Source organism: Ornithorhynchus anatinus, chromosome 11 (assembly GCF_004115215.2).
Source record: "Ornithorhynchus anatinus isolate Pmale09 chromosome 11, mOrnAna1.pri.v4, whole genome shotgun sequence".
NCBI classification, from domain to species: Eukaryota; Metazoa; Chordata; class Mammalia; order Monotremata; family Ornithorhynchidae; genus Ornithorhynchus; species Ornithorhynchus anatinus.
The window spans coordinates 52,663,791-52,676,028 of record NC_041738.1 but is presented as its reverse complement, the minus strand read 5'-3'; the positions used below and the strand labels follow the sequence as shown (position 1 = coordinate 52,676,028).

General features: G+C 48.9%; 1 protein-coding gene across 2 annotated transcripts in view; it reads left to right on the top strand.

Annotated features, from left to right (window-relative positions):
• Positions 1-12,238, top strand: part of GRIK4 (glutamate ionotropic receptor kainate type subunit 4) — a 189,947-nt gene that overhangs the window by 106,992 nt on the left and 70,717 nt on the right. Inside the window, exons 8-9 of one of the 2 annotated variants that reach the window (XM_029076253.2) lie at positions 4,980-5,141; positions 11,954-12,106. In XM_029076253.2, coding sequence (XP_028932086.1) covers positions 4,980-5,141; positions 11,954-12,106 — 315 coding nt within the window. The remainder of the gene's footprint in view (positions 1-4,979; positions 5,142-11,953; positions 12,107-12,238) is intronic. The other variant, XM_029076255.2, reaches the window with a different exon arrangement.

The following is a 12,238-nucleotide window of genomic DNA, read 5'->3' as shown; positions in this document are numbered from 1 at the left end:
CAAAGGGAGCAAGTCAGGGCGATGGGAAAGGAAGGGGGAGCTGAGGAAAAGGGGGGCTTAGTCTGGGCTTAGTACCAATGTACTCTCCCAAGTGCTTAGTATAGTCCTCTGCACACAATAAGTACTCAGTAAATACCACTGCCTGATTGATCGACCTGTTGAATCTAGAGTGGTCAGGACAACCAGGCCCTCATGATTCACAATCATCTCAGAGAAACCAGAGAGAGCCGGGGCTGTCATCTACAGAGAGAGATGCAGTCATAGGGGTCAGAGACAAAAACAGGCCCCGGGCAGATCTCCCCTCTCCAGCCATAAAGACCTGGGTTTTCCCAGGGGAGATTGGGACCCTACCAATACCGTCAAAAGCCTTCCCTGGGGGGTGGGGGGGATGAGACACTGAGGGGAGCCGGGCTAATGGATCAAAATGCCAGGAGGGTTCCATAAGAGCCACTGACAGCCAGACTGGAGACGAGCGCTGCGGCTCAGCGGTGAGAGATAAGCAATTACCGGACACCCCTCTTGCCGAAGTTTGACCAACAGCATGACAATGAAGATAAATCCCAGGGGCTCAGAGAACTCAGTGTAAAATGTATTTGTGATTCATCCATTTAATAGGATTTGAAACGTACCCCTTGTGACTCCCCCCCGCATCTCTTGCCCCAACACTCCCCCCCCGCACACACACACACACATTCATGCACAGAGAAACCATGTGTGTGTGTTTAGTATTAGATGATGCATGTAAAATGAATTAAATGGATATAAGAATTCTTCTCTGGGGAATATCCTGGATCATCTGTGGGAACATAATGGAAATCTCACCCTCTAACTGCGGGAGAACTGTGTTTAATGGGGGGTTTGGACCCTTGGATTTTCCTCCCAGCTGTCAGAAATTTATCTCACCAGAACATCTGACTCTCAATTATAAATGGTTACGTCAGGGGATACCAGTTTTTTTGAGGAACATTCAAATCTGCAGATAGGACAGACCGTTTGGTCTGAAAGTTTCAAGTTCACAAAAACAAAAGTCACCACAGATTTTTCCATGTTTGGTATAGATATTTTCAGCCTCTACAGGGAGATGGCTGAGGGCAGGGAGCAAGAGGGAGCAAGAGGAAAAGAGGGCTGGAAAATCCAAAATTGGACAGATCTTGATATTTGAAAATCAGTGGCCTAACTATGCCTACCACAATATCAGATGACTTCCTCAAGGAGGGTAGGGGGTTCCTGGGGGAGATGTCGCATTAATGTCAAGTTATTGGATGGAGAGAGAGTGAGCAAGAGAAAGAGAGGATTGTATTGTTCTTTCCCAAGAGCTTAGCCCAGTGCTCTGCACACATTAAGTGATCAATAAATACCATTACCTAGGTCCCTAGGAATTCTCCTGCTCCATCTGGAGTAGCCCCTCCTTGCTGAGAAGAAGCTTGCAAGCTGTTTGGAAAGAGATGGGAACCTCTGAGCCATTGTTGTCCCTCTCGCAGGTGCTTTTGTGTGGCAGCCTCAGGTCTACCACAAAGCACTATTGTTGTGGAACAAGCCGGCCTGGGGCTCACCCTGCCCAGGCTTCACAGCTCAATTAGTCACCGTTGGAGACTTCTGCCCTCGTTCATGTGGAGCTGACAGCTCAGACTCAAAACAGCCCATCAGTCCAGGCCCAGCTCTGAGGTGGCTGGGCACTAAAACTAGTGGAATAAGGCGACCAGGTTCTGAGGTAGCCAGACTAAGGTGGCCCTGTCACTAAGGTAGTTGGGCTCTGAGGCCATTGGACTGAAGCAGCTGGACAGAGGCGTCCAGGCACGGAGATGGTTGGGATCCGAAGAGGCTGGCCACCGAAGCCACTGGAATCAGGTAGCCGGACTCTGAGGCAGCTGAACTGAGCTGGTCGGGCTCCGGGGAGGTTGGGCTTTGATGTGGTGAGGCACTGAAGCCCGAATGAAGTGACCAAGCTCAGCATTAGCTAGATCGAGGAGGTCCTGGCACTGAGGAGTTGGGCTCTGAGACAGCTGAGCCGAGGTCACTGGACGGAGGCAGCCGGACTGAGTCGGCTCGGCTTTGAGGTGGTTAGGCTCTGATGTGGCTGGACACTGAAACCACTGAAATGAGGTAGCCAGGTTCTGAGGCAGTTGGGCAGTGAAGCCACTGGAATGAGGTCATCTGAATAATAATAATAATAATGATGATGATTATGGTATTTGTTAAGCACTTACTACATTCCAGGCTCTGTACTAACCGCTGGGGTGGATACAAGCAAATCAGTTTGGACATAGTCCCTGTCCCTTGTAGGGCTTACAGTCTCAATCCCTATTTTCCAGATGAGGTAACTGTGGCCCAGAGATGTGAAGTGACTTGCCCAAAGTCACATAGCAGAAATGAGGCAGAGTCAGTATTAGAACCCATGACCATCTGACTCCCAGGCTCTATGCTCTACACCATGCTGCTTCTCTGAATTGAGGTGGCCCTGGTACTAAGGCTCTAAGGCAGCCAGCCTGACGGGACTGGGTATTGAAGTGGTTGTGCTCTGATATGGCCTGGCCCTGAGACCACTGGAATGAGGTGGCCAGGATTTGAGGCAGCTGGACTGAGGCATCCCAGGGCTGAGGTAGTTGGGCTCTGAGGCAGCCAGGCTGAAACCATTGGCCTGAGGTAGCCAGACGGGTGTCCAGGCATGGAGGCGGTTGGGCTCTGAAGTGGCTGGGCAGGGAACTGGAGGCTGTAATGGCCAGGAACTTCTTTCCCCCCTGCAGCAGGAGGGATTTCAGTTAGCCATCGAGAAGGGTTTTGTGTCCCATTTCCTCATCTGTACACTGGAGATGATTTCAGTTTACTTCTTAGTTTGTGAGTCTCATATAGGACAGGGAAGTTCCCCCCCTTCTAGACTTTAAGCCCGGTGTGGGCAGCGATTGTCTCTCTTTATTGCTGAATTGTACTTTCCAAGCCCTTAGTACAGTGCTCTGCACACAGTAAGCGCTCAGTAAATATGATTGAATGATTTATGGTATTGTTAGGCACTTACTATGTGCCAAGCACTGTACTAAGCTCTGGAGTAGATACAAGATAATCAGGTCTCACAGTCTAAGTAGGAGGGAGATCAGGTATTGAATCCCATTTTGCAGATGAAAGAACTGAGGCATAGAGAAGTTAAGTGACTTGCCCAAGGTCACCCAGCAGATGAATGGTAGAGCCGGGATTAGAACTGAGGTCCTCTGACTCCCAGGCCTGGGATCTTCCTACTAGGTCACGCTGCTTCTTTATGTCTGATGTTTGTATTTTACATTTATAATAATAATAATAATTATGGTATTTGTTAAGCTCTTACTATGTGCCAAGCACTGTTCTAAGTACTGGTGGATCGTTGGGTTTGGGGAGAAAGGTTCCTTGGTCTCAGGGAGACTATGCTAATTTGAAATCGGTCAGGGAAGCAGAAGGTTAAGCCTGGGAAGACCTGGATTTTAATCCTGGCTCTTCCACTTGCCAGCTATGTGACCTTGGACAAGTCGCTCAATTTCTCTAATCCCAGCTCAGTCAATATCAATGATTGATTGATCAACCTGCTACGTGACCTTGAGTAAGACCCTTGATGTCCCTTTGCTTCTCTTTCCCCATCTAAAGAGTGGAGAAAGATAATTATTCTCTCATCATGGCCTAGTGACAAGAGCATGGGCCTGGGAGTCAGAGGATGTGGGTTCTAATCCTGGCTCTGCCAAGTGCTTGCTTTGTGACCTGGTAAAGTCACTTAACTTCTCTGTGCCTCAAGTTCCTTATCTGTAAAATGGGGATCAGTCCTACTCCCTCTTACTCAGACTGTGAGCCCCATATGGGACAGGGATAGTGTCCAACCTAATTAACTTACATCTACCCCAAGCGCTTAGAAAAGTGCATGTACATAGTAAGCGCTCAACCATTACCGAGTTATTATTATTGTTATTGTTGTAATTATTCATTCATTCAATTGTATTTATTGAGTGCTTACTGTGTGTGGGGTATTGTACTAAGTGCTTGGGAGACATCAGTACAACAATAAATAGACACATTCCCTGCCCACAATGCACATACAGTTTAGACATCTCTTAGACTGTGGAGTTGGGTTGAAGACGGGTGTTTTGGAGAGTGTTTACTCCTTAAAAAGACATGGAACCAGTCAACCATGAACTTCCTTATGGCCACACGGCCACAAATCCCTTGCCCTACTATCCCTGCCTTAGGGTGGCCATTCCTAATGTTTTATACTGGACAGACAGGTTGTCAACTGGATGGCCTAAGACTCCACCATGTTGGTAACATCCAGTCTCTCTCTCTCTCTTCTTGGCTCCCAGTGCCAGGTCCCGTGGCTCACAGGCAACTCCCATGTTCACGGGGCCCAGGAGGAGAGCACGGAGACTCCCCGGAAGCCAGGGATGAGGGTCAGGGATTCCGCAGCGGCCAGTACTCTAATGCTGCGGACTGGGGCAGAGGGTTCTAAAGAATGTCACTGGGGTACACTGGGAAGCCTGCGTGTGCCTATGATGGCCCAATCATCTGTGACATTAGTAATAATAATAGTATCTGTGAAGTGCCTACTAAGTGCCAAGCACTATTCTAAGCACTGGGATAGATATAAGGTTATCAGTTTGGATGCAGTCCCTGTCCCACGTGGGGCTTACCGTCCAAGTAGGTCTACTACTACTAATAATAATAATTGGGGTATTTGTTAAGCATTTACTATGTGCCAGGCACTGTGCTAAGTGGTGGTTTAGACATGTGCAAATCAGGTTGGACAGAGTCCCTGTCCCACATGAGGCTCACAGTTTTAATACCCATTTTACAGATGAGGTTAATGAGGCACAGAGAAGTGAAATGACTTGCTCAAGGTCACCCAGCAGATGGGCAGAGGTTCCTCTGGGATTCATTCTGAACTACTGATGAATCCTAACTCCCCCTCTCCTTCATCCCCAATCCCGCTCTAACCCTGTTTTCTGTTTCTGGTTCCCTGGGAAACCCAGGAGTTCTCTCTCCAGCAACTGGACAGCCTTCTGGATGACCGGGTTAACATCCTGGGATTCTCCATTTTCAACCCATCCCATGCCTTCTTCCAAGAGTTTGCCCACAGCCTCAACCAGTCGTGGCAGGAGAACTGTGACCACGCTCCCTTCACGGGGCCCGCGGTGAGTGCCACAATGCCCGCTGCCTCCCCTGTCACTGGAGTGGGTGGCGGGGATGGGGGGGGGGAGTTAGCGGAGGGGAGGGCTCCGAGACAGTCCAGGAAACCTGGAAGAAAAGTGGGAGTAGAGAAAATCTCTGGTCCCCCTTGGCCCCCAGCTCCTGGGAGGAAGGGTGACCTCAGGGTCAGTGGGTAATAATAATAATAATTGTGGCATTTGTTAAGCATTTACTATGTCCCAAGACAATCAGATTGGACACAGTCCCCATCCCACATGGAGCTCACAGTCTAAGGGAGAGGGAGAACATGGAAAGAGAAGGAAGATAGGGGACAGATGAGGAGGGCAGGGGCAGAGTCAGTCAGTTGTATTTATGGAGCACTTTGTGCAGAGCACTACACTAAACTCTTGGGAGAGTTTAGTAGAACAATATAACAGACATATTCCCTGCCTACAATGAGTTTATAGTCTAGAGGGCAGAAGACATAGCCTGCTTGGATAGCTGTTGGATGAAGGGCAAAGGAGAGAGGAAGAGTCACCCAAAACAAGGTTGTTGAACACCTGAAATGAGTCCCCAAGAGAGGTGGGGGCTATAGACTAGTCGACTAGTTCTAGTGAGGGCAGGGGGATGGACAAGATGACCTCTCCCATACACATTCTGGCCTGAGGATTCCCCAGCTAAGTGATGGAGAGAATAAGGAGGAAGTAAGCACTGTCCTGGGAGGGTGTGGGTTGCTGGACCCAGGTGAACCCTCATCTGCCGCAGCTGGAAGACACAGGAGAGTGGCCCCAGCTCAGAGCCAGATGGGGAGGGGGTGATCTGCTTTTGAAGGAACTTGCCTGGCTCTTCCCTGACTCTCCTGGTGCTTTGGCAGACCCTTTTTGAAAGGAGAAAAGACCTTCAGGATCTTAATCTTGGGGCTCTTGGTCTGCCGGTCAGATGGTTTAAGAAATCTTTGGGGGTGGGGGGTCAGAGGTGAGCAGGGGGAGCAGAGGGAATGGGCAGTGCCCCTGATCATGAGCCTGGAGGTCCTGCCTCTCTGTCTGACACCACCACTCCAGTCCCGGGTGGGCTCTGGGCCACTGGGAGGGGACCACGGTGTTCACATGTGGGAACGGAAGGGGGTGGAGGGAGAGAGGAAGAGGCAGAGCGAGTTTGGCCCAGAACTGGTGCGGCTGGCCGCTCCTCCGTTCCCCCCTGAGGCTGATGCTCCCTTCCTTGCTGCAAATTGACCTAAAGCAGGCAGATTAGGAGCGTCGCTGGGCTGCTTGGCCATGGCTTCACGGTTGTGTGTCCCAAAGCGGCAGTCACGTTGTCCACCTGGTAGCCAGATCGGCTTCGAGACCGCTGCTGTGGCCGCCTCCCTCCCCTCCGGCCTGCTCTGCTGTGTTCTCTGTCTAGCCGTGCCCTTCCTGATGGTCCTTGTTCCATTCCCTGAGTCCCTGAGGTTGTCTTGACACAGAACTGTCCTAGTAGCTGCTGGGGATGTAGTCCCAGGAACTTCTGGGGTTGTTGCCCTAGGGCTTGGAGCTTTGTGCACCGGAGACCCTAAGTAGCTGCCATTGTGTATTCTCAGTCATTCATTCAATCACATTTATTAAGCACTTACTGTATGCAGAGCACTGTACTAAGCACTTGGGAAAGTAGTATACAACAGTGAAGAGTGACAATCCCTGCCCACCACAAGCTCATAGTCTAGAGGGGTGAGGGAAGACAGACATCAATAAAAATAAACTGATATGAATACAAATAAATAAAATTACAGATATATACATAAGTGCTGTGGGGCTTGGAGGGAGGGAAGAGCAAAGGGAGCAAGTCAGGGAGACATAGAAGGGAATGGGAGATGAGAAAAAGTGGGGCTTAGTCTTGGAAGTCCTCTTGGAGGAGATGTGCCTTCAGTAAGGCTTTGAAGGTGGGGAGAGTAACCCAGCATGGGCAGGGATCATCTCTCCTTATTTCTGATTTGTCCTCTCCAAGCGCTAAATACAGTGCTCTGCACACAGTACATGCTCAATAAAAATGACTGACGAATGAATGTATGGAGGATTTGAGAAGGGAAGGCATTCCAGGTCAGTTGCAGGATGTGGGCCAGGGGTCGGCGGCGAGACAGGCGAGATCGAGGCACAGTGAGAAGGTTAGCACCAGAGGAGCGAAGTATGTGGGCTGGGTTGCGGGTCTCCGAGCTCTAAGTCCTATGGATGGAGCACATGCCTGGGAGTCAGTAGGACCTGGGTTCTAATCTCGGCTCCACCACTTGTCTGCTGTGTGACCCTAGGCAGGTTGCTTAATTTCTCTGAGTCTCGGTTACCTCATCTGTAAAATGGGGATTAAGACTGGGGACCCTGTATGGGGTAGGGACTCTGTCCAACCCGATTTTCTTGTATCCATCCCAGCACTTAGTACAGTGTCTGGCATAGAGTAAGCCCTTAACAAATACCACAATTATTATTATTATCTTGGCCATCTCCCCACCCCCTTTCCTGCTCTCACCTTCGTGTTGATGAGAAGAGTGGCTTTTGCCACCAAACCTCTCCTAACCTGGGCTTGCCCCGCTCTTAGAATGGAGATGGATAGTTCTTGCTTTAGGAAGGGCGAAATGAGACCTTTACATTTCACAGGAGTAAAATCCTTGCTCCATCTGGGATTTCTGGCTTTCACAACATCCACAAGGGCATTGGGCAGGGGAGAGCTCTCTCCTCATTTTACAGATGGGGCAAGTGAGGCCCAGAGAGGTTAAGTCTCACAGGACGCACAGCCCAGCAGCAGCAGTGCGGGCACCAGCTCCAAAGGGATGCGGGGTCTCTCCCTCCATCTTTTGTCCTCATCCGTCAGAGATGAAGCCCCCCAGGTGGGTTGGCCCCATCTCTCTGTCTCTCTCTGCACCCCTCTTCTCTGCTGGTTCCTGTGAGGGCTTCCTTACAGCAGGTGGGTCTCTGGGAGGGGAGATGCAAAAGGGGCGAACGCCTCAACCCAGGGTCGTTTCAGCAGCTGTATCTGGCAAGCGGCCACAAGCAACCTGCAAGACTTCCGGGCGGCTGGCCGAGCTGGGGAAAGAATAGTCTCCTCGATGGAGGAGTAAAGCTACTTGTTCACATGCCGTCCGCGTTAATCACGCTGCAGAGAGAGAAAATCCAGGAAAATCATTAAAATTACAGATGGCTAGATTAAGTGATTAGAATTGGGGGCTAAAACAGATGTTGGTAATTAAGTGTTTATTTCATTGAATAAAATCCAGATTGTTAAAGTCTACTTCATGGGATTTTAATGGTTTCGGTTCTCGATACAACATTTTAGGGATGAAGTTTCAGCGGATGGAGGTTGAAGGATAAACCTCCTCTCGTCAGAACCCCTTCCCCTCCCAAAAGGGTGAGGTCCTTCGGAGCCCTTCTGAGCCAAGGATTCCTGGAAAAAAAAATTGGAATCGCCTCCCCCTGAGCCAGAAGAGGCACGTGTTAATTTATTTGGTATCTTTTGCACCCCCTAAACAATTTACAAAAAAATCAGGAGAAAATAACAGTGAAGAACTAAAATGAAAATACAAAAATGAGAGCATGGGGCATGCTTGCCAAATACAATGTTGGTGCCAAGAAGAGAGATGATTTCGAATGAAGCCTGAACCTTGGTTGAAAGATTTAATATTTGGAGAGGAGAGAGAGAAAACCAAGACATACACATGTGGGAGTTGGAAATAGAGATCCAAAGAGAGAGATGAAGGGGCACCAACTCTCCTACAACTGTAGGAAGTGAAAAGAGTTCAGTTCACCTCTGCTTCGCTTCCGTCCAGACTGCAGCCTCGGAGGCTTTTTCTGAGCTTAAATTAGTGAATAATGGCTGTGGGAGAAAGCAATTAGGAGCGAGAAAAGATGTGTCAGGATGGAGATTCAAAGAGAGATGGAAAAAGTTGATGAGGCAGAGAGATTGCAGGCTCTCGCCCCGGTGGAGGGGAAATTGGACGAGGAAAGTGAGTAGTGAGCGGAGGTTGGAAGGAGAGGAGCAGACAGAGAGAATCTGAGGCCCAGGCCCAGGGTAAGCCGTTGTGGGCAGGAAATGTGTTTACTATCGCTGTTATTTTGTACTCTCCCAAGTGCTTAGTACAGTGCTCTGTATTTTCTATTTTATTCATAATATAATTATAAGTGAATATTTTATTTCTATTAATAGCCTGTCTCCCTCTCTAGACTATAAGTTCGTTGTGGGCAGAGGATGTGACTGCTAATTCTGTTGTATTGTACTCTCCCAAGTGCTTAGTACAGTGCTCTGCACGTAGCGTCAATAAATACTACTGATTCATTGATTGCTCTGCACACAGTAAGCGCTCGATAAATACGATTGATTGATAGATTGAGCCGGAAGGAGAGGAGCAAGGGGGTTGAAGCCTTGGTTTGGTCTGAATCCGGAGAGCTGGTGGGGCGGAGAGGAGAGCTGAGTGAAGGAAGAAGAAGACCAAGGTTTGGCTTTCAACTAGAGAGGGAGACCAGAGAAGCAAGGTGACTTAGTGGAAAGATGACTGTGCCTTAGATTCCTCATCTATCCCATGAGGCTAAGATTCTCACTACCTCTTTGTTTGGAATAAAATCTGTGTCTGAACTGATTAGCTGTATACTAATGATGACGTTTGTTAAGTGCTTACTATGTGCCAAGCACTGTTCTAAGTGCTGGAGTAGTTACAAGGTAAGCAGGTTGTCCCACGTGGGGCTCACAGTCTTAATCCCCATTTTACAGATGAGGTCACTGAGGCACAGAGAAGCTAAGTGACTTGCCCAAAGTCACATAGCTGACAAGTGGTGGAGCATGTACTACGTGTCAAGCACTGTTCTAAGCAAAAGGGTAGAAACAAGTTAATGATTTTGGCCACAATGCCTGTCCCACATGGGGCTCATAGCCTAAGAAGGAGGAAGAAATGACATTGAATGGTCATTTTACAGATGAGGAAACAGACACCAGAGAAATTAAGTGACTTGCTTAAGGTCACACAGCAGGCAACTGGCAGAACCTGTATTAGAACCCAGGTCCTCTGGACTTCCAGGCTCATGCTCTTTCCACTAACCCACACAGCTCCTGATTAATCCCTACCTTCCTGGTAGTGGCTAGACACTCATATTTTTTACTCACAATTCTGTATTCAGGTGTTTACTTTTTATCATTTGTATCTATGTTCTTATTCTTCTATCAATTGTATATTTGGCCATTTATGTCTGCTTGTTTTCCTCATAGAATCGTGAGTTTCCCCAGGGATAGGAATGGTCTATTGTGTGTTCCCAAATGCTGTCTGCAGTACATGTTCAATAATCTGAATGATGACAATCATGATGATGATGAGGAGAAGGAGGAAGAGGAACAGGAACATATAGACTGATGTGGGAAAGGCTTACCGGCATAATTAGGAAGAATAGAACAAAACATGGTTAATTTGGGAAGTCTTTTTCAGAGGAGCGGGCTTTGATTGTCCTCTGGAGGGGATAAAAACCTGTTTTGGTGAAGAGGAGGGAATCTCAATAACAATAATTATTATAATAATGGCACTTAAAAAGCATTCACAATTTGCTAAGACCTTAGATAGATCCTGGGTAATAAGATTGGGTATGGAAGCAGCATGGCAATAGTGGATAGAGAACGGGCCTGGGAGTCAGAAGGACATGGGTTCTAATCTCGACTTCTCCACTTGTCTGCTGTGTGACCTTGGGTAAATCACTTCACTTCTCTGGGCCTCAGTTACTTCATTGTAAAGTGGGGATTGAGACTGTGCCCTATGTGGGACAGGGACTGTGTCCAACTTGATTTGCTTGTAACAGTGCCTAACACATAGTAAGTGCTTAACAAATACCACTGATGTTTTTAACAATGCCACAAATTGCTACTATTATTACTAAGAGGCAATGGGAGCCCTTCGTGGTGTGGTAGGGTGGGATTTGGTAATCTGACCTCCCCCTTTTTGATTCTGAGATGGTCAATCCCGGACCCTCGGGCCTACATGTTTTCAGACCGAAGGGTTCAAATCATTTCAGTCCATTCTCGTATGGAAGCGCCTCAGCCTCCTTCCACCCCAGGGCCCCAGGAACTCCTGGTCTAATGACCTTGACAGAGAAGGGGACTTTGGTCCAGCTTGGCTGGGCAAGGGGCAAAAGATATGCTGAATTCTCCTTCTCTAGCCTGTAAGTTCCTTGTGGGCAGGAAATGTACCTACTTCATTACACTGTCCTCTCCCACGTACTCTTCAATGAATCAATCAATCTGTAGTATTAATCGAGCACTTACTATGTGTACAGGCCTGTACCAAGTACTTGAGAGAGGGCAATAAAACAGAATTAGCAGCCTTGTTCTTTGCCCATAAGGAGCTTACAGTCTAGAAGCACACAGACTATTGCACACAGAAAGCACTCAATATTGATTGATGCATTGATTGGATTTCTTCTCAGGCCTTAGAGGCATTCTCAGACTGGGCAATGACCTAGATCCTATAGGCCCCCCTCTTTGTGGCCTTAGGGATCCTGGGCAAGGGAATTTGGCTGTGGCACTTGCCCAAGGGGGTCTGGGGGAGAAGGGAGGTGGCCAATTGGAGGCTGGTTAATTTTTCTTCATCTTATTCCTTGCTTCTTCTCTGTCTTTTCCCTTCATCTCTCTTCCCTCACCCTCCACCCCCTACTCTTCCTTTTGGTTCTCACCCGTCCTCCCTCTGCTCCCTACCTCTCCTTCTTTCCCCATTTCCTGACTCTCCCCTGCCCCTCTCTTCTTTCCTTGGCTTCTCTGCCCCACCCCCTGTGTTCCTGGTTCTTCCTCTGTGCCCCCCAACCCGGCCCGGACCCCCTCTCCCCAGCTCTCCTCAGCCCTGCTGTTTGATGCCGTGTACGCCGTGGTGAGTGCCGTGCAGGAGCTGAATCGGAGCCAGGAGATCGGCGTCAAGCCCCTGTCCTGTGGCTCGGCCCAGATATGGCAGCATGGCACCAGTTTAATGAACTACCTGAGAATGGTGAGAGGGACTGGCGCACCGGGCCAGCGGGAAGCACCATTTGGTCGGCGGCTTGCCCACGGGCTCAGGCCTGGGATGCCCCCTGGTTGGGAGGTGGAGCTGAGCATAGAAACGTCAAAGACCAGCATGGGG